Source organism: Branchiostoma floridae, chromosome 9, assembly GCF_000003815.2.
Source record: "Branchiostoma floridae strain S238N-H82 chromosome 9, Bfl_VNyyK, whole genome shotgun sequence".
In the NCBI taxonomy this organism is placed as follows: domain Eukaryota; kingdom Metazoa; phylum Chordata; class Leptocardii; order Amphioxiformes; family Branchiostomatidae; genus Branchiostoma; species Branchiostoma floridae.
In genome coordinates this window covers 21,866,903-21,888,914 of record NC_049987.1, presented here as the reverse complement: position 1 = coordinate 21,888,914, position 22,012 = coordinate 21,866,903, and the positions used below count along the sequence as shown (strand labels likewise).

The 22,012-nt window shown below is 41.2% G+C and overlaps 3 protein-coding genes across 5 annotated transcripts in view; all 3 read left to right on the top strand.

Moving 5' to 3' along the window:
- Positions 1-14,576, top strand: part of LOC118422544 (mannosyl-oligosaccharide 1,2-alpha-mannosidase IA-like) — a 63,996-nt gene extending 49,420 nt beyond the window's left edge. Inside the window, exons 3-12 of one of the 2 annotated variants that reach the window (XM_035830176.1) lie at positions 3,307-3,387; positions 3,758-3,852; positions 4,323-4,446; positions 4,900-4,993; positions 6,626-6,741; positions 7,361-7,487; positions 8,200-8,292; positions 9,121-9,244; positions 9,629-9,677; positions 10,205-14,576. In XM_035830176.1, coding sequence (XP_035686069.1) covers positions 3,307-3,387; positions 3,758-3,852; positions 4,323-4,446; positions 4,900-4,993; positions 6,626-6,741; positions 7,361-7,487; positions 8,200-8,292; positions 9,121-9,244; positions 9,629-9,677; positions 10,205-10,453 — 1,152 coding nt within the window. In that variant the 3' untranslated portion in view covers positions 10,454-14,576. Of the gene's footprint in view, positions 1-3,306; positions 3,388-3,757; positions 3,853-4,322; positions 4,447-4,899; positions 4,994-6,625; positions 6,742-7,360; positions 7,488-8,199; positions 8,293-9,120; positions 9,294-9,628; positions 9,678-10,204 lie in introns of both variants that reach the window. The other variant, XM_035830175.1, reaches the window with a different exon arrangement.
- An 834-nt stretch (positions 14,577-15,410) lies between these two features.
- Positions 15,411-17,022, top strand: LOC118423521 (kelch repeat and BTB domain-containing protein 8-like). 2 transcript variants are annotated; one of them, XM_035831702.1, is made up of 3 exons: positions 15,411-15,655; positions 16,100-16,313; positions 16,894-17,022. In XM_035831702.1, exons 1-3 carry the CDS (start codon positions 15,549-15,551, stop codon positions 17,020-17,022), a joined length of 450 nt encoding a protein of 149 aa, XP_035687595.1. In that variant the 5' UTR covers positions 15,411-15,548. The 2 variants fall into 2 exon arrangements, with proteins under 2 accessions (XP_035687595.1, XP_035687594.1); XM_035831701.1 differs by having other exon boundaries at positions 15,414-15,655; positions 16,873-17,022.
- Positions 17,023-17,420: 398 nt separating this feature from the next.
- On the top strand, positions 17,421-19,957 carry LOC118422394 (kelch repeat and BTB domain-containing protein 2-like). Its single transcript, XM_035829916.1, has 2 exons — positions 17,421-18,008; positions 18,465-19,957. Exons 1-2 carry the CDS (start codon positions 17,488-17,490, stop codon positions 19,354-19,356), a joined length of 1,413 nt encoding a protein of 470 aa, XP_035685809.1. The 5' UTR covers positions 17,421-17,487; the 3' UTR covers positions 19,357-19,957.
- The last annotated feature ends 2,055 nt before the right edge of the window (positions 19,958-22,012 follow it).

Here is a 22,012-nt window from a genome sequence, read left to right as displayed (position 1 = left end):
ATCCTAAGAAATGCAACTCATCAATATGATAGCAGGCAAGTTGGGTGAAGTTAAAGCCCTAGTCTAGAAGTAGGGTCGTTCCATTTACCCTCGAAGCCTGGTTAGGGGGGGCGTTTAACTTCCTTCCAGTCGTTCAACCCGACCCGAGCAGCACTGGAGGATTGTAGACTTTAAAGTCTTTGATGTCTATAGATGTCGAAATCCCACACAAGCATTACGGGGTCAGACCATGATTTGTATGCATGATGCAGATTGTGCATGTAACCAAAGAACATCCACTGTGTGTGCAGTTAGGCACTGTGGAAATGACGTGTGACTGACTGTCTGTGTGTGTGATGCAGATTGCAACAAAAGAACATCCGCTGTGTGCAGTAAACCCTCTGGTACAATGTACTATGGAAGGTCTTTACAGTAGATACCCATGAATTATTATATAATTAATTTCATCAGGTTACTAAATGACTGAATTAGTGAAATTATTTATTCACCACCAACATTTGATGACCAGGTCTGCCATCTTCTGGGCAATGATGCCACTTGTTCTCTTTGTACTGCAACTACATGTACCTCATCATTTGGAAACAATGCAGTCCTTTTTATTAGTGCTCTGAAGAAGATGGTTGACATTCATCGAAACATCGACTCTTTGAAAAATATGTGGTTGTAAAAGAATGACTTTGTGTACTACACCATAACCTTCTGTCATAAGGACTGCAGCCCTTTCTAAAGCTTTAACTGGGGTTAATAACAAAGCCACCAACATTTTCATGATGACTTGTTCACTTTGTACTGCAGCTTCATGTACCTCATTTGCTTTACATTTTACAATGCATTCTTTCATGATTGTCCTGAAGAAGATGGTGGACAGTCATTGAAACATCAACTTTTTGAAAAATATGTGGTAAACCATTGTGAATGAATAACTTTATTTGTCCCACATCATAACCTCCTGCACTTTTTACTGCAGCCCTTTCCAAAGCTTAACTGGGGTGAGGAACAAAGTCAGGATTCGACCTCCGACCCTCCAGTCCAAAACAGGGTCACAAACCACTGAGCCACCCTCCCCAGGAAACAGGGTCGTTAAGCTAACTTGTGGTCGCTGAACGCTGATCAACATTGGAGATACGGCGCGCCTGGGGAGTGTGTACCTTTTGATGTTATCAGTGGCAGTGACCCCTGTGTGTGTGCATGATCCCGGCAGTATCAGAGGTGGATGCTGTAGGAATCACAATAACATGAAGATGAGACCTCTCCTCACCCCAGCTTTGCTTGTGCATACATGTAGTGTTGAGCTCATCAAGAATACAGCTTTCAGCTCGTTTGGTAGTTATGTTTTCCCTGGTAGTGGATTTGTTGTTTTTGCTAGTCTTTTTCTGATGTTGTGACATTACAACAGTCCACTGGATCAATATCTAGACACACTGAGTCTCGCACTATCCGGTTTATTGTCTGTTGTTTCCAGTCAACTCGAGGGTTAAACAATGCTTGCATAAATTTGCCAGCAAATTCTAACATTAATATTAGAAATCATCTGTCGTTCCCAGTCATGCTTGCATAAATGTGCCAGCAAATCTTAGAAATAGAGATGCTTAAAATCAGTATGCATAGTGTAATAGACAATAACATTAATTAAGAATCTGAAAATAGTTTCATCAGGTTGGTAAAATATAGAATATAGCAGAATTCTTTTTACACAACTATAAGTACCTGCTGGTTGTGTAAAAAGAATTCTCCTATATAATAAAGAATTCTCCTATATTCATTAATTAAGAATGTTGCAACTACATCATGTATAGACCCGGTCTAGTCCATGCATACGCTTTTGTACACTTGATTGAACACATCTATGTCAATCTATGCGCTAACGCAAACAATCCATCTATCCCTGTTCGGAAGGGATATCCTATCAACTCGCCGTACAACCCAATTAGCATTGATTAGTACCACTAACGAGGGACACAGATATCATTATGACAAGAATCTCTTGTGGGTCTGCATCCAAGTGACTCATCTGCACTTTGATAATTGGTCAGGCCTGCCTTATTGGAAAATAAGTGCACAGATATTTGCGCTGTCAGACTTTAAATCCTCATGACGTTCTTATCACCAATATCTGCAACGTAACCAGCTAAAGGGTTTCCACCCGCTTGATACTGTGCACTAGAGCAAGACTGAATCACATTTATGCTAGGGTCACATTTCCAGCCAAACTGTGACCCAGCTGAGTTGTTTGCAGGAACGAAAACTAAAAATGTATAGTCAAGAAATAAACACATTAAATATGCTAATGAATCTTTTATTATATTTTACTCTTTTTTTTCTTTCAAACTGCCCATTCCAGGCAGGCTTTGGTAGACAAACTAAAGGATAGACTGTCTTTCCTAAACATTTAGGGAGATTTTTGATTTACAATGAGGGATGTGCAAAGGATGTGTGGGGAAGGGCAGGTGAGGAGGATGTCAACCCCACCCCATGTAGGCTGCGGCCTTTACCAGCCGATCCTACGGAGTTATAATTATTTTGTACCAAGTTATGCAACATTGTGTATACTAGTACTCTTATCGTCAGAGCAACAAAAACCAGATTGCTAAAATGTAAAACTGATAAAATTTATTATCCCATTCTGTGTAATCAAGTCTCTCTGTATTTACAATTCTATTTCAGGCCATGACAACTGAATTTGTTGACTCCATAAACTGAGTGTTTTGTAGTCAGCATGGTTGGAAGGATATTGATTAATTGATCAGTTTGAATGCCAGGGGGATGTTTGGAGAAAAATCTATCGACATTCTGGTGATTTGGCCTGAGTGAAAAATCATTAATGACAACTTTTTATTTCCGTTTCTTTTCCCCAAGAGTGTAGACATTAGATACAGTAAATTGATGATGTACCTGTAAAGTGGTAAAACTACTTTTTGGAGATGCTCGCCAGCTTCTGTATCTGTTATAGCCAGCATAACCACCCTTCAGTGTATAATGCCAACTTCTGTACAATCAGTATCTGTTTCTACGGTATAACAGCCCTTTGGTCTAACACACCAGCTTCTGTATCTGTATTTGTATAGCCAGTAAAACTGTCCCTCTGTGTAACGCATCAGGACTTATAACAACCTGTCAGACCTCACCATTCCATTTTCAGCTATAAGTGTTGAAATTTGAAATGTACATGTGCCGAGTGATGATACAATGTACTTGTACTGTACGTCACAACGAATTCCACTCTACACATTGGCAGAGACCTGAAATACATTGATCTATCTTTTCCTTGTGCCATAACAGTGATGTTTTAACCTTGTTTCTCAACAGACTGCAGACATCTCAGTGTTCGAGGTGACCATCCGCTTCGTGGGGGGTCTGCTCGCTGCTTTCGCCATGACCGGAGATCAGGTAGGACTTAACATGCAGACACAAACTTAATACATGTGTACCTATGATAATAGCTAAGGCATCTTAAATGCAAAGTAATAGTATCCAGTATTTGATTATACAGGGAAATATAAAAATACACAGAAATGTTTGATTTGATTGCAAGATACTGTAAGTTCATTCATTTTTGTTGGGATTTAATTTCACTGAAAGGACTTTTTCATTGTTGAAGCTATTCTTTAGTACAGTCCATATTTGGAAACGTATACTCCAAGGGTCATTAATCCACAGCGGAGAGATGAGTAGAAAGAGCGTAAAAACAAAACAATTTTAAGTTCACAGAACTGTTCATGCACTGACTGTTTCTATTCTCTTCCTTCTCTCTGTTCAGATGTTTAAAGACAAGGCTGTGATGATCGCTGACAAGTTGCTGCCTGCCTTCAACACTCCTACAGGCATCCCCTGGGCACTCGTCAACACCAAGAGGTTGGCTCTCAGTCTCTTGTTGCTTTTTTGTGTCAATGTTAATGCAACTATGATAGCTAGTTTCAAAAATACAATCATTCCTACATCTGGCACCTGATTTTTGCTATGTGCCAACTTTCACTACCTGCCAGTCTGATCAAACAAATTTGGATGCATTGTTTGTAAAGTTTAAGCTTTGTTCCAACAAAAAAGAAGAAGAAGAACTCACCATAAGTTTTCGGTCGAGCACAGTGACCTTCTTCAGATATACGATTCGCTTCACTGATGTTCTGGAAGTTGGAGAATACAGGCTAGCTCAACCTGCGCATCCTGCCAGTTTAGATCTCCTGTTACAACTCAGACCGGAAACAAACTTGTACCCGGGCCAGCGGAAACAAACCTCAACACACAACACGACAAACAAACAGACTGACAACAGCACCTCCATTTTCACACATGTATTTAATGCAATTTTTTTTGTCTTTGTTCAGAGGAAATGGTCGTAACTGGGGCTGGGCGTCTGGTGGATCTTCACTTCTGGCAGAGTACGGCACGTTACATCTGGAGTTCGCCTACCTGACAGAACTGACTGGGAATTCTGTATACCTGGACAAGGTGAGTGCCATATGATTATACACTATTCTTCAAGCAGATGTTGGGTAGCAGGGCTATTGTTAGTTTGAATTTTTACCGGCTCACTTCCTCCACGAGCAAGCTGGTAAAACTCCAATTGCGGTTAACCCAACCTCTGATTGGAGAATAATTATGCACATCAACATATGTACATGTACATCGCAGGACATCGTAGGGGCATTGGGTTGTCATCCACTGTGTCTAGGGCAAAGTATTGGAAGGCGGAGTGAAACACTCTCTTTCTACCACCTTTTACCTCCCAACTGAAGTCATGTAGTACACCTGGATGGAGTGAGGAAAGTTGTATAGTGTGCCTTTGCCAATGGCAAGTTCAACACTGATGGCATGTTAGCGGACTTGAACCCATGTCCCTTGACCATTCTAATAACACAACGCTTGATAAGGGATTTGCTAATGACTTTTCTATCTGTGCAGGTAAAAAGAGTTCGAGAGGTGATCTCAGAACTGGACAAGCCCGACGGACTCTACCCCATCTACATCAACCCCAAGACTGGCAAATGGGGACAAAGTAAGGCAAACTGTTACTGTTTGTTGTCAGGTGGTACAGTTAAAATGAAATTGCTTAAAGGCTAACTTGTGTCATTACATAATTTGCATTGCGCATATTTCCCCTGGTGCTGAACAACATCCGTACAACCATCCCTTTCCCTGGTGCTGAGCAACATCCACACATCCATCCCTGTCCCTGGTACTGAGCAACATTCACACTTCCATCCCTGTCCCTGGTGCTGAACAACATTCACACATCCATCCCTGTCCCTGGTACTGAACAACATTCACACATCCATCCCTGTCCCTGGTACTGAACAGCATTCACACATCCATCCCTGTCCCTGGTGCTGAACACCATTCATATACCCATCCCTGTCCCTGGTGCTGAACAACATCCACACATCCATCCCTGTCCCTGGTACTGAACAACATAGACACATCCATCCCTGTCCCTGGTGCTGAACAACATTCACACATCCATCCCTGTCCCTGGTACTGAACAACATTCACACATCCATCCCTGTCCCTGGTACTGAACAGCATTCACACATCCATCCCTGTCCCTGGTGCTGAACACCATTCATATACCCATCCCTGTCCCTGGTGCTGAACAACATCCACACATCCATCCCTGTCCCTGGTACTGAACAACATAGACACAACCATCCCTGTCCCTGGTGCTGAACAACATTCACACATCCAAACCTGTCCCTGGTGCTGAACAACATTCACACATCCATCCCTGCCCCTGGTGCTGAACAACATCCACACATCCATCCCTGTCCCTGGTGCTGAACAACATTCACACATCCATCCCTGTCCCTGGTGCTGAACAACATTCACACAGCCATCCCTGTCCCTGGTGCTGAACAACATTTACACACACACCTGTTTCTGGTGCTGAACAACATTCACACATCCATCCCTGTCCCTGGTGCTGAACAACATTCACACATCCATCCCTGTCCCTGGTGCTGAACAACATCCACACATCCATCCCTGTCCCTGGTGCTGAACAGCATTCAAAACCATCCCGGTCCTTGGTACTGAACAATAATTCTGAATCCATACCTTGTATACAAATTAGATTTCCGACATCCTATATAGCTTGTCTGAGAATATTATGTTTTGCCATGACTTGAGGAGTAATTTGGAAAAGTTGCAATTTTTTTTTGGGCTTATCTTGTGTTCTATCATATTAACAATGTAACAGGAGTGTGACTGAAAGTTTACATTCTTAAATAAGATTTTTGTTGTGTTGTGAAATTTAAAGGAATGTTGCACCTAATCCCTGCTTATACAACCACTATAAATATTTGAAACTTCATTTTCAGAGGATTATTGCACATCAGCAGTTGTTTGGAAGAATTAATTCCTGTTGGTTACTATGAATTTATAATTTTTGTGGGGACTTAATTTAGCAGTAAGAAGGCAAAGGGGGTTTTCATGCTATGGTGCTTTCAGTCTGTGTTTGAAACAATATTTTTCTGTATATAGAGTTAAAAACATACAGCAGAAAGACATTTGAGTATTATGGTTTCATGGTAGGAAAGGTCAGCGTGAACGTTATTTAGCGGACCCTAAAGCATGTAGTCATGATGCCAACTTATCTGTGTGTAATCAAATCCAAATGTGTTCCCTTAAACAGACCACGCGTCGCTGGGCGCGATGGGAGACAGTTTCTACGAGTACCTGCTGAAGTCGTGGATCATGTCCGGGAAAATCGACAATAACGCCAGGAGGATGTACGACCAGGCCATGACTGTGAGTGGCTCAAATCACAAAACTTCTTATAGAGTTTATAGTTAAGATCCTTCCCAGAGAAGACTCAAGTACCTGGGCCACATTCTCTGCATGGACCCCTCCAAACTGGTCTGGCGTACCCTGAAGGCCTACTTGTGCGGAGGAGTAAACCAGCCTAAAGGATCTCTGCTGATGGATTGTGAACAATCATCCTTCGAACAGTTAGCTGGACACGGAGCTAGGAATAGACTGCTGTGGACTGCTAGAGTTAAAAAGATAAAATGACTCTCTATTGAGTGCTAACCATTCTTGCATATTTTTTTTTCTTTTGAATTCTCTCATCACTTTTTCCTGGTAAAAACCTTAATTTGTTCTGCAATGCATAAATGTGATTGTGCAGTACATGTAAGAAAACTCAGACATAATACACAGTTTTGAGACAGAGATTTTGCCTGTCTTTTTTCTTGTGTTTGCTTTGCCAGAAATTTAGTCACAACAATCAAACTACAACTGCATGACTATATGTAATATGCAGTACTGTTACCATTGAAGACGAACTGTCCTTTCAACAAACCTATACAACAAGGCAACATGCAATGCTGATTTGTTGTTTACTTGTTTGTTTGTTTGCTTGCTGCAGGCTATTGACAAGATGATGGTGCAGAAGTCTGCCTCAGGTCTGACGTATGTCGGAGACTACAAAAACAAGAGAGTGGAGAAGAAAATGGACCATTTGTCCTGCTTCTCCGGCGGGATGTTCATGTTAGGTATGGGCATCTTCCTGTCATTTCTGGAAAATAGTTTTAGGCCAATTTGATTTGATTTGATTTGATTTGTGGGGTTTGGGATTTTAAATATAATTCTGAGCATTAAGATCAACTAATATAATCTGATATTGTCTTTCTGTATATTATTAACTGTCATTCAGTGTAGGGATTTGTCTTGCCTTGGTGCACACAGTTTCAAGCAGTGAATGTACTGTAGCAAGATTCAAGTCCCCCCCCCCCCCCTCAAGCTCTTATCTTATTACTAAAATAGGTTTTCATCTTCTTGGCAAAATGTGATTTTGATATGTCGGGGACCCAAGTTAATGAATATATTCCGTACTCAAAGTAAAGTGCTTACCAACAATCTTTCCATCAGTTCTATGACCTTTCTCAAGTTGAAATGACCAGAAAAATAAGTCACATGTCTTGAATGGGTCAACAAGAAAGTAAGCTTGTGTGACCAGAAATGGAGCAGTTAATAGTTTTATTTCATTCATTTATTCTATTCACATTCATTTAGAGCATTTAACAAAAAGCACTTATGAACGTCTTATGAACATCTTCTGCTCAAAATGATGTCAATATTAACAAGAGATTCACTTAAGATTACAACAGTAACATACATTTGTATAACTCAGATTGACATCAAAATGGAGTAGGTATGGTGTGTTCCACATGTTTGTGATTGGTCAGTCTGTCTGTGTTTCTCCAGGTGTTGAAGGTGCACCTGAGGAGCTGAAGAACAGGTACAAGGAGCTGGGGACAGAAATCACCAACACCTGCCATGAGTCTTACATCAGATCAGGTGGGTGAAGACCCAAGAAGGGTCTGTAGGTGTGGAGGGATTGGCAAAAAAATTAAGGCAAAATGTTATCTTTTTCAGTTAAAAGTTAAAGTTGCCTGTGCATCTGTGCACATGCTTAGGGGACATAGGGGTGGTACCTATCTCCATTTCTGTAGCCCTTGGGCCATACATGTGTGCAAGTCACTACAGCAGGGGGCTCGTCTGCTGGTAGTGATGTGTGTTTAACTCCCATACTCTTTCCCAAATGCTGAGTGCTAAGCAGAGAAAGCAGCATGTACCATTTTTTAAAAGTCTTTGGTATGACTTGGACGAGAATCACTCCAAGCTATGGAATGCAAGGTGAACACTCTACTCACTTGGCCATTGCACCAGTTCTATGTTAAGTAATAAGTTGATAATCTAAGTGTTCTTTTGTCATTATTTCGAGGGAGCCGCTTGGTTACATTTTGTAGGTCCAGAGGCTGTCAAATTTGAGAACATTGAAGGAAAATGTGAAGGTTTCCCTGTGTTGTTCTCAAGTGTAATTAAGTGTTCTTGTGTCTGCCTGCAATCAGTGTTGGTCACGAGGACTTCAGCTCTGATCAAGGAGATCATTGAAGGAGAATGTCAGTTGTTTCCTTATGTGTATCTCATGTTTTCTTAAAGTTCCTAAAGTTTCCTTCTTCCTGGTCCTGAGGCTTCAGCTTTGAGGCCACCAAACTTTGTCCTGCAGTCTTCAGGTTTCAAGGGAACATTGTTTTTTTTTTTTTTTTGCTTAAGTCTACTCTGTGTTTTCCTGAAGTTTATCTTGATTTTCCTAAAATATAACTGTTTCTTGTGTTTCTCCAGCCACCAGACTCGGTCCCGAGGCCTTCAGGTTTGAGGGGAACGTGGAGGCCATGTCCATCCGGCAGAACGAGAAGTACTACATCCTCAGGCCGGAGGTCATCGAGTCCTACTTCTACATGTGGAGATTCACTAAGGACCCCAAGTACAGGGACTGGGGCTGGGATGCTGCACAGGTACAGTGCAAATACTCTAACACCAACTCTAACACTTACATTAACACTTACACTAGCATTAACACTTCTACAAGTGGAGATTCACTAAGGACCCCAAGTACAGGGACTGGGGCTGGGATGCTGCACAGGTACAGTGCAAATACTCTAACACCAACTCTAACACTTACATTAACACTTACACTAGCATTAACACTTCTACATGTGGAGATTCACTAAGGACCCCAAGTACAGGGACTGGGGCTGGGATGCTGCACAGGTACAGTGCAAATACTCTAACACCAACTCTAACACTTACATTAACACTTACACTAGCATTAACACTTCTACAAGTGGAGATTCACGAAGGACACCAAATACAGGGACTGGGGCTGGGACGCTGCACAGGTACAGTACAACACTACACTACCTCTAACACTTACACTAGCATTAACACTTCTACAAGTGGAGATTCACTATCTAAGGACCCCAAGTACAGGGACTGGGACGCTGCACAGGTATACATGCAGTAGAGATACTCTAACACTAATTCTAACATTACACTAACTCTAACATGACATGTGTAGATTCACTAAGGACCCCAAGTACAGGGACTGGGGCTGGGATGCTGCACAGGTACAGTGCAGTACAAATAATCTCTCTAACACTTACACCACATGTAGAGATATCCCAGATATCCCCATTAGGACTGGGCTATGACACTGGACAATTATTGTGCAGATACTCTAACACTTACAGTAGCACGAAGCATTGCACTAACTCTAACACGACATATGGAGATTCACTAAGGACTTAATACAGAGACTGGGGCTGGGACGCTAAAGTTACTGAAGTTATCAGCTGAACGAGTTTTATGTAAATTTTACGTTTCCATGCATTAACAAAATGTACTGTGTGTTTTCCCTACTGCACAGGCCTTAGAGAAGTACTGCAGAACGCCTGGCGGTTTTACAGGTATTCGAGACGTCTACAACCCAAACCCCGCCCAAGACGACGTTCAACAGAGCTTTTTCTTGGCAGAAACCCTTAAATATCTTTACCTCCTTTTCTCGGAGGACACTCTAGTACCTTTAGACTCCTGGGTCTTTAATACAGAGGCCCACCCTCTCCCTGTAAAGACTTCAATAGGTGCCAAAGACAGTCATGCCAACGATAGAAGGTAGTATGCTGCAAGGGCTGCTGGAATGGTCCATTCCAAACGGGGGCGGGAAGGGGTAGGTTTAGGGATAACGGGAAAAGCGAAAATTGCAATTTCGAATTTTTATGAAGATGACGATGGATGATGTTCGCAATTGTAGATGTTGCCGATTTGTATATTGTAAAAAGGAATCATGGAATTTATATGTTTGTTTTTTGTGTGTGTGATTTCGAAGGGACTTAGTAGAGGTGGGGAGGGAAGGTTTCTGATGTCAAACTGGCCACTTTAGACTTGGAAAGTTTCTATTAAAATGTTCAGGGCACCATATTGGAGGCCCTACATTACAGCTTGATACAAGACATTAAGTTTAATTTTGATAATTTCAAATTTAAAGCATACTTACAGTTAACAGCAAAATTATTCATACCCTTTGTAATTTTTTATTGCGTTAAAAGTAATTAAACTTTTCTGTTAAGTACTAGTGCAATTTAGAAACATTGATATAAATGTAGTGTTATTTTATACTATCAGGGTGCAGGTACTTTCATCGTCGTATCCTTGTTAATGCTTATTTACGAAAGCTGCCATGTCGAGAATCGTCTATTTATATACTCGTTTGTTGAAGTTCACCATAATACTTTGCAAAAAGCAAGATTCAGATGTAAATGAATTTTTCAAATGGTCCAAATCCTGCTGTACTACATTTCATTCTTTAGAAAAATAACGGGTTTACTTTCCAAGGAAAATTAATAATTGCAGGGTTTGAATGATTTTGCTGTCAACTGCACCTTTTTATCATGAAGATTTATCTCTATTTCAATTTATTTCAGCTATTTTGACCTACATGTTGTACATGTAAAACAAATCTGAAGATTTCCAGACTTTCTAGATCTAAGGTGACCAGTGTTAGGCCTTTTCCACTGATTTTTCCAACAGTTTCTAAGCCTTTAGATTTTTTATGCTGTCTTAAGGATTTGCAATCGGTACTATGCTTTCCAGCAATACTTGTAGATGTGCACAATTCAGCCGGCTTAGTTTGCTTCTACCAGAGATGTACCATGTAATATGACAATCATGTTGGATGCTTTTTTTTTTGCCCATCTGTAGCACCTATGTTTACATACCTGCACTAGAGTTAGACCAACGTTGTTGTAAATAACCTTAACATTCAAACCTTTATTATACTTTCATGGTGGAAATCAGACTTAAGTTGTGCATTTTTTCTCTCGCAGTGTTTTCCGTGTCTGTATTATTGGGTGCAATAGCTTGCAAAAAGTATTGTATACATGTATAACGTTACACTCAAAGTTTCTGACTTGATTTGATTTTGATTTTTACACTCACGATTTTTGCCATTGCTGAACATGGTCAAACCAGGACCATTTAATGTGCTCATGAAGATTAGACATTCAGGTAGTTATACCTTAGTATACATGTACATTGTATGCCAACTACCAGTTACTCAAGCAACAGGATATTTGTCACTAACGAAAGATAGTGGATACTATCTGAAACATCTGACCGTTACCAAAATCATAGCAAATGCTACCTAAAATGTCTTAACATTTCCAAAGTCATATCCAGTTGCTGAAGTAATTGCTTTTTTTCAGGATCATTTATATCAAACCATATCTGCAGGGTTCAATATTGGTGTATGATCTGTGTTGCTCTGTATTGGAGCAAATGTATTAGTAAAGGTTCAGTAGCCTAGAACAAGTTTGTAGCTTCCTGATGATTAATCTCCAAGCAGATGTTTGGTCCAACACAGTGACAGTGCTTTATGAAACTTTTTTGCAGCATTATGTAATCTCCAGGCAGATCTGCTGGTGGCATAAGGACTTTAGCTGGCCAAGGAGTGTTCTGAGCCACCAGCCATTTAACTCCTTATGCCACTGGTAGATCTGCTTGTATATTATCACTTAAGTTTTAAATGTACTTTTTACTTGTTGCCTTGTCCTAAGGAAAGTTGCAGAAAGAAAAATTCAGACCCCCCCCCCCTTAAGTACGAAAAGCCTCAAAAACATGCAAAACACTGAAGCCAAACCTACGTCTGCTTGAGAGTACCTAATAATGGCAATGGTTTATTTGTTCACTGTCATAGTACTACATAAAAATAGCCCATTGAATGTATTTATTGGAGACTTCATGTATTTAAAGCTTAATGCCGGCTTGGTTTTTTGCAGCTATTTATTCTCTCTACAGCCTTTTAGCTTGTTTGTTAGTCCAAGAGTTACTAGGTTATGTTACTGTCAGTTTGAACACATTTATAGTGTCTGACTGTTGTCCCAAATAGCTTCTTACAACTGCACCTATGCACTAAGTTAGTATTCAAACTAAGTTCTTACATTTCACAGCCCAAAAGGGAAGCATTGTGAGGAAAATGTATCGGATTAACTTGTGGAACCATTTAAACTTGCATACCGAATACTGTATTCTGTCAGAGCTTGAGGTCTTGCATTTGTATGATACAATGTATAAAAGATGCTGTAGAAATTTTGGGAGTGAAGCGATTGGAAGGATCATTAGCTAGTGTTGCTATCATTTGTCATGTGTACAAAATTTCTATCTTAGGTTTGTTTTTATGGGACCAACTTTATGTCCATATACGTCCATGGGTATGTTTTTTTTTAGTCCTCTTCTGGCCAATATCTGTTTAGAACAACATTTATTACTTGAACACTACCATATTTGTGATATTATTCTAGAAGGTCACTCCACATGAGCAAGAAAGCTTAAACGCCCTTCATTTTCAATCCATTCCTGTAAAAATATCAACATCTTTTTAATCACTGGGTGTTATCTTGCTCTTAGTAGTTTATGCATACACCACATCATCATGAGTTTGGAAAATTTCTTTGTCGATTGTTGCAATAGTTTTGAATGTTGTCTAAGGCCATTGTTGATTTGATTATATGGATGACATTCTCTGGGAAACTTGAGACTGATGCGAATGTGCAATAAAAATGGTCCTCATTTTGGAATACAAGCGGTCAGGAAGATTGAACAATGACATAACACACAGAATATGGTGTGAGGAACAATAGATTTTTTCATCATCATTTTTTTCGCGTCTTTCTTCTCTGACCTTGGAATTGACAGTGACATTTGATGCTAAAGTATGCATTTCCCGATACCTTTTGGCAATCTATCGTATTTTTCAGCTGCTTTGTACGATGTTCAGTTTGGTTCAAAACGTTTTTTCTTTGGAAATAGTCAAAAATTTATATGTGTGCGTAGATGTCATCCATATTATCACATCAAATTGGCCTAATTTGGATAAAAACTGTGTTGTTGGAGGATAATGAGAATCTTGAATTTCTGAATAGAGTAGATTATCATAAGTGGCTGGAGTAGAATTAAGTTGACCCATGTAAGTTTTGTCACCTTTCTTCAAGGAACCTCCTTATGTCTTTTTCAAATGAAAATCTTTTATGCAAAAACCTTTGTTTGCACCCTGATATCACAGGGTGGAAGTTTTGCTTGTTGGACTTGAGAAATTTATTGAATATTCCAAATTGCCCATGTGTTTGTTTATAGATTTAGTAGAACGTCTTGGTATCATTCAGGTAATACATACCAAGAAATATCCAAATGTAAATGTTTGTCCTTCAGGCAACATCTCGCCCCCCTCCTCCCTTCTCCACAGATAAGGTATTCTGAGGTAATCTGATCCTCACCCTCCATGTTTGTAACCTGTATGATTGACAGGTCTGTGGGACAATGTGAGAAGCAACAAGAAGTCAGAGATGTGCATTTTCCCTGTTGTGTAAATAGTGCACATATTTTTATGCTATCAGGGACAACAATGTGATGTAAAGAAATAAAACTTAGCCACCTTCTGAATTTGTTCTACAATTTTGAAATACTTTCTTGATTTTAGAATCACGCAATTGTTTTTGTGACCTAGGAGATTAACCTCCTTGTTGTGATGAATTTTTCTGTGCACCATTTACAGTGTACGACTGATTGAAATGTTTTGAAGCAACTGTACATGTACATGTAGTTAGCAAAGGGTCCTGTTTCCCATGATTTAGTTCTGTAGTTGTCTCCATTGGTTGGTGTGCTTTTATGTTAGGCTCACTGTTCTGTAAGTGGAAAAGATGTACAGTGTATCATTAAATTAAAGGTATAATTTTTCGACCAATTTACTTGCTGTGCTGGCTTTGTGTGATTCTTGGACAGTGGTTCACTGTTAGAATGCTTTTAAATTATAAATGACACAAGCTGATGGAAGGCCCAAAATGTAGTTATTTTGAGGCCCCATCAACACCTACCCACACCAGACCTGGACCTAGACCTGAACCGGACCTGGTTTTGCTGTACCAGTACCCATCCCTAGCACATAGTGCACAGTCATTTCAGAGTTCTCTGACAACATACCCCTGCCAAGTAATTTTCTCATTACAATTAAAATGATATGTTAAAAAGTGTCTTATTAGCTTATATATATATATATGTATATACATGTATATATATATATGAATTCATTACCTCCATATCTAATATGAATATTACCCATCATTACCACTAATGTAACTTGTTCTACATTTTTGTAGGTCAGTTTTCTCACTCATCATCATTCATCATCTCACTAATTGCATAATTCATATCCATTGAAGTTCCTCTCGAGCAAAGTTACTTTTGTATGAAGTTCCTGTCTATTAGCACGACCAAAGTGCGAATTGATATACTGAGACCTAATTTGCATAGTCTTAACGCATGTATCATCAACACTGTAACAGCGTGTTGAAGTTGAACTCATCGGGCCGTTCCAAAGAAACTGGAGGGGGCCGTCTATATACGACTGGAGGACTTATATAATTACTAGGGGGATTGGGTTGAGGCCTTAGGACGGCATGACTGAGGGGGGGAAAGCAGTCAGGATAACAGGGTAGAGGGGGTTGAAGCCTTGGGGCTCAAGACTGACGGGGTATGTAACGCTAGATTGGTATTTCATCAACCCCTATTTTCTTTTTGGAAACAACCCATATCGAGGGAGTCAAATGGGGACATCTAGCGGTCAATGATATTATTGCAGAATTTGGTCAGCCACGTTACTGTTGCAGTGTAACTTTTAGGCTATTTTCTCTTCCATTGTGTCGCCGCAACCATTACTCATTATGAACGTAACGAACGATGAACACCCCAAGACAGTTCTCCATGGCCTTAACGGACTAAGGGAGCAGGCAGAGCTGACTGACGTGGTTCTGGAAGTCGAAGGGAGAAGGTAAAGTTGGAACGTTGGGGAGGGTGCAAGATCAAGACAAGGGGGCCGGGGGCACTAGCAAGGTTTTGGATAGTTCCTCCAATCTTAATGATAGAATCTTTGTTCCTATCGGGCTGTCAACCTACTTGCTCCTTATATTAAATTCATCAGTATACCAGCCTGGATGCCACAGTTGCAAAACTCCTTGGTTCCAGGGCCAAATGTCCACATCCCAGTGTCATCATTATGGACAAAGTTTTACAGCCACCCCCAACCCCAAGTAATAATAGACCCTGATATGCCCCACCCCATAGATATAATTGAGGGTCTCACACACAGGCATCCAGGCTATGGATGGACATTTGATTTATAAAATGGTTTCTTGTGTCGCCTTAAAAACTCATGTATTCCTCACCCCTGGAAAAATGACAAATTTAGATGGACTGGAAATATGATCTTTTCTAGTTTCCCCTGCCATCGTGCCGTCCTGGCCTCCTGCAGTCCCTACTTCCGTGGCATGTTCACCAGCGGCTACGCGGAGGCCAGACAGGAGAGGATCAGCATCCAGGGTGTGAGTGAGGTAGCCATGGCAACCATCCTGGGGTATGCCTACACTGGCTGCCTTCAGATGGAGCCAGACCAGGTCCAGGCTGTGATGTCTGCAGCCAGACTGCTACAGGTGAGGATGCCGATGAGGCCACGATGTTATCGTTTTGGCGAAAATAATATAGGGTGTTTGACTCAGAACCAAGAGGTCCTGGGTTGAATTCCCCCCAAAAAAGTAATGTCACATTGACGTTGTGCCCTTGGGATGTGCACTTTTCACAACTTTCTGGCATGATGATTGACAGAGTGAAAATGAGTACTTCTGTTCGATATATCCCTCTTATTACTCATTGGGTACCTACTGGTTGGCAAAATACACCTGGATTATACATGTAATAGGATGTCAAATGTAGGTCCCATGTTTGAGGAGAACCTTGCACACTTTGTGTACGCAGAAGGACAAATTATCGAAAAGAGTCTTTGGGTCCTTCTCGGTTTGAACGTGAGTGGATGAAATTAATCAGTCTGGATATGCAGCTTGTACTGTTCAATACAAATCTGGTGTGTTACACCATTATGGGTTTTAGGGGTATTTAAAACTAAGGATCTTGACTGTGTTTTCATACATAGACCGTTAGGTGTGTAACACTGTAAGTGAACTGAATGTGCATGACAATGTTTATTACTACCAGGTTGATTTTGTATGCTGTAAGGCTGCAGAATACATGAAAAACCACCTGGACGTGTCCAACTGTGCAGATGTGTTGATGTATGCTGACATGATGGGGGACCAGGCTCTAATGGAGTCCTGTAGGACGTACATCGCATCCAGGTCAGTCTAGAACTGCACGATACTCTGACTCAGTCTTCCACTAGTTGTGACAGATGACAGATGCTATGAACAGTATTTAGTACATGTTCACTGCATTGGGGTAATTCCCCTAGCTCTTTTTGACAAGCTCAATGAAGCCATGGCTAAACATCCGGTCCTAAGGACTGCATCAGTAGCGTGCATGTCGGGTGAGCGACACATGTACAGCCGGAATTGAAATTACGGCATCTAGTTCCAGAGGCAGGGCTGCTAAACCACAGGGCTACGCACACTATCGTGGCTGTCTCCAGTACCCAACCTTCCATATAGAGAACTTGGATGAGCACAAAAGTGCAAAATGCATAAGATTTAAAATGATATAGTCTTCTGTTTTATTTCATGTAACTTTCACAGGTTCAACCAGGTGTCACTGCAATCATCCTTTCTCCACTTACCACTTGCCCTGCTCCAACCACTGCTCAACAGGGATGATCTCATGACCAACTCAGAAGACGACGTTGTGCATGCAGCTCTAAGGTGGATTGAGGTTGAGAAAGAACGCTTGCAGAACCTTCCTGTCCTCTGCAGTTCCTTCCGTCATTCCTTTATTAGCAGGGAAATTCTCACAGAGCTTGAGAGCAAGCGTCCGTCAACAGACATCAAGTTGGTATACAGCGACAGCACCGCCCAGCGGTTAGGACAGACACGTACTGAGATGCAGATTTTTGTTAGGCGCGACTGGCTGGAGATTGCTTCCCCTTATTCTGCTCCATGCTACGACCCTTCGAGTAGCAAGTTGTACAAGATGAATCTTCCTGACCGCTTGTCAATGACTAACGTTTCAATGGTAGCAACTCCGGATAACGAACTTTACTTGGCAGGACACATAAAAAGTGATAGGAAGTTGAGTTTTCAGGAAGCCATGAACGATCCACAGTTGCAGAAGGCCTTCTACCAATACAATCACCTGCTGAATGCCTGGGAATCCAGATGTGAGATGATTTCACCAAGAAAAAAGTAGGTACTTTGTCTATGTTTTCAGGAAGGAGAAACATCTTGTTTTTAATGCAAGCTACATTGCTTTTACTGAGTCACCTTACAGATGTGCATTCTATGGCTTCCTACTAAAAAGGCCAAAATTACTATCAGACAGGTCACAGTTGAAGGCTGTGGCCACATATGATCTCTGGTCAATCAGAATTTTATGCTTGCCAGAGGATCTGCTCCCCAGGGTACAAGGGCACATGGTCAGGGCATCTTGGGTTTCCCTCCATAGACCGTCAGGTGTAGTGAATTGAGTGTGCAGAGAGAGTATGATGACAATGTCATGTATCCGGTATGTTTACAGGTTTGTTGGTTTGAACCTTTGTTGATTACATATATATATATATACATACTACCATTCTGTATGTACATGTTTGTAGCTGTGTAGTGAGATCTAAGGTTGTGATAATCCTTCACTATTTTCCCCAGATGTAGTCTGGTGTGTCTGAAGGGGTACATCTATGCCGTTGGTGGGGACGCCAGAAATACAGTAGAGCTGTACAACCGAAGCTGTGACAAGTGGACATCAATAGCACCCCTCCCTCATAATATGGACTCTCCTTGTGCTGTGTGCCTGGATGACAGCATCTATGTGCTAAGTGGGAAAGATTGCTACTGCTTCAGCCCCACAGAGAACACGTGGAATAAAGTTGCAGACACGCTCGGACACCCGATGGACCGACAGGTTGTCATATATGAGCGGCGCATCTACAGCCTTGTGCGGAGGTACGAGACTGAGGCATTTGTACAGAAGTACAGCCCTGAAGAAGGTACATGGACACCTTCTGGTAATGGCATGCGTTTTATCTGCGACTATGCAATGCTGTTAGTGTATGACAGTATCCTGTACCTTATCACAGTACCTGTTTCAGATGAGCGTTACAGTACCCACTGGACATTGCTGCAAAAGAGAGATTGGCCTCCGATTAACCTGTATAAGTACCAGAAATCGAATGACTCTTGGTCGAAGCAGGACAGGAAAGACAGCATGGTTCCACCCATCTCACGGTGGATGGGCGCTGGGAGTGACACCTGCGCAGAATGCGTATGCCTGGTGGCGCCGATGGTACCAACCGCTCTGGGAGATGCAAGTTCATTCCAGGACAACGAGGAATTCATGGAAGGAAGTTCATTCCAGGACAACCATTTATATTTATATGGAGCTGAACTGGACATGTATGGAGGGGAGGGTGAGAACTCTTCCACAGGTTCCTTTGACCATGGAATTATGTTAGACGAGCTTGAGGACAGCACTACAGACCAGGAGACTTCTGATGGTGAAGAAGACAGGGAGGTTGGAAATGAAGATGGGGACACCTGAGCTGGCAATCTGTGCAGTGTTCTCGCCAGCTCAGTTGAGCATTGGGGTCCCTAGACTGTGATTTTTATCCCCTTTTCTGTGACTTGGGCCCTACATTGTATTTCAACCAGTGCAGGGTCTTTTCTATTGTTTTGTATCTAAGGTAAAAGCTGTTGGCGTAATTTCATCAAAATTTGGTTCTCTAAAATTGGGTTAACGTTAGTTAACCTTTATCCGTAGGGTAACCTATACCCGTTGTATGTAGAAATATTCTATTTGGGGATAGTTAAGTAGGTGGAAGGTAGTTTCACATTGCAAATTTTGACGTTTGAAACCCACGTCGTTGACCTGAAATCTCTAAATACCCATTTTTTTCACAACGAATCTAGGTTACCCCACGGATTAAGGTGAACTAGCGTTACAAATTGAAGATTTTTCAGGAAGATTGCTTATGCATGCCATGTAGCTTTACTGTGCTAAGATGCCCCCTATGCTGTTTAAAAATCCTGGTGAGAAACCTGCTATGGAAGATGTTTCCAAAGGTTATAAAACAGCCACATATAAACAGTTACAGATATCATATTTTTTCAAAGCAGTCACTGCTTTATGCTCAGAAAGAATCCATAGCTTTAGATGTATTCATGCTTCTCTTCAACACAGTGGCTGACTTCCACGCTCCTGTTCGACGCTTCACAGTCCGCGCTAACTCCGCACCTTGGCTGGATGCAGAGTTGAGGGAGGCCATGGCCATGCGGGATGAAGCTAAAACAGCAGCTGATCTTTACGGCCTACCTTCTGACAGGGAGATCTACAAGAAACTCAGAAACTATGTAGTTAAGTTAAATCGGAAGAAAAAGGAACACTACTTCAAATCTAAGATGTCTGAGAATTCAAATGATCCAAAATATGTATGGAAGTTAACTAACTCATTATTAGGTAGGTCTAAGTGTCAATATCCAACATGCGTGGAAGTGAATGGCCAGAACATAGTTAAACCTAGTCAAATTGCCAACTACTTTAATGATTATTTCATGACTAAAACCGAGACTCACAGGAAAAACCTGGAGTCTCAAAACGCACCTGTCACTGTCCCTATTGATCAACAAATTATGTCAGATAAGTCATGTTGTTTTCAGTTCCACCCAGTCAGTGATGATGAAATACTTAGGTTACTGTTAGACATACCGATGTCATCCACATGTGGTATTGATCAACTCGAAAACAAATTAGTTAGATTATCAGCTGTGTATATTGCATCACCTGTAGGGCATATTTGTAATCAGTCACTTATGAGCAGCTGTTTTCCTAGCCAATGGAAGAGAGCTAAGGTGTGCCCATTACGTAAGAACACCAGAAAACCACTGACCGGTAACAACAGCAGGCCTATTAGCCTACTGCCTACTCTGAGTAAGGTATTGGAAAAAGTTGTACACAATCAAATCTGGCAGTATGCAGCACTGAATGATATTGTAACACCTTTCCAACATGCCTATAGACCAAATCATTCCACGACTACTGCTTTATTACGCATGACGGATGATTGGCTCTCCGCTATGGATAAAGGCGAAATGGTAGGGGTTGTTTATATCGACTTCAGTGCCGCATTCGATTTAGTTGACCATGAGCTCTTATTGGCAAAATTACAATCCTATGGTTTCAGTTCGGGCCCTTTAGCTTGGATGAGAAGTTATCTTCATGCCAGAACGCAGGTAGTGTATATTAACGGGCACTTTTCGGAACCATCTGTACTTGAATGTGGCGTTCCCCAAGGAAGTTGTTTAGGCCCTCTTATTTTCACTCTTTTCACTAATGATTTGCCTTTGACAGTGTCAAATAGCACAACTGAAATGTATGCAGACGATACAAGTATGTACAAAGCCGCTAAGTCCATTACTGATATTGCTGCTGTCTTGCAGCCTGACCTCAATAAGATTGTAGAATGGGTAAAGAACAACAAACTTGTGATGAATGTCCTTAAGACTAAGTGCATGCTTTTTGGATCTCCTCGAAAACTGGCTCTTCTACCTTCAACCTCACTGAATTTGGTTATTGGAACTAGAAGTATTGAACAGGTGAAAGAGACGGTTTTGTTGGGGCTGCACATGGATCAGTCACTTACATGGGATTTGCATATCAATAATGTTGTTGCCAAACAATCAAGGAATATCGCCCTTGTGAGAAGGCACGCATGGGCCATGTCTTATGAAGTCTGCAAGGTTGTTTTATGCGCACTTGTATTATCAGTAGCACAGTACTGTCTCCCAGTTCTAGCAAACATGTCTGAATCAAATGCTCGAAAGCTCCAGGTTGTACAGAACAGAGCCTGTAGATTGGTGCTTAAATGTCCACTAGAAACACATGTTAAGCAAATGCATTCAGACTTGGGTTGGCCCATGGTACGAGAAAGATTCGCCATCAGCACATTGACTATGTTTTTCAGAATACTTGTCAGTAAGGAGCCCCATAACATTTACAGCTCCATCGTCCCTGTCCATTCTACCCACACATATTCAACTAGATTATCCAACTCCTTCAGTTTTAAACTCCCTAAGCCAAAAACAAACTCAAAAAAGCGAACTTTTCTCTACCGTGCCATCAGTCTTTGGAATGACCTACCACCATACATCAAATCTCTGCCCAACATCTCACGCTTTAAAAAGGCAATGTATCAAGTCTT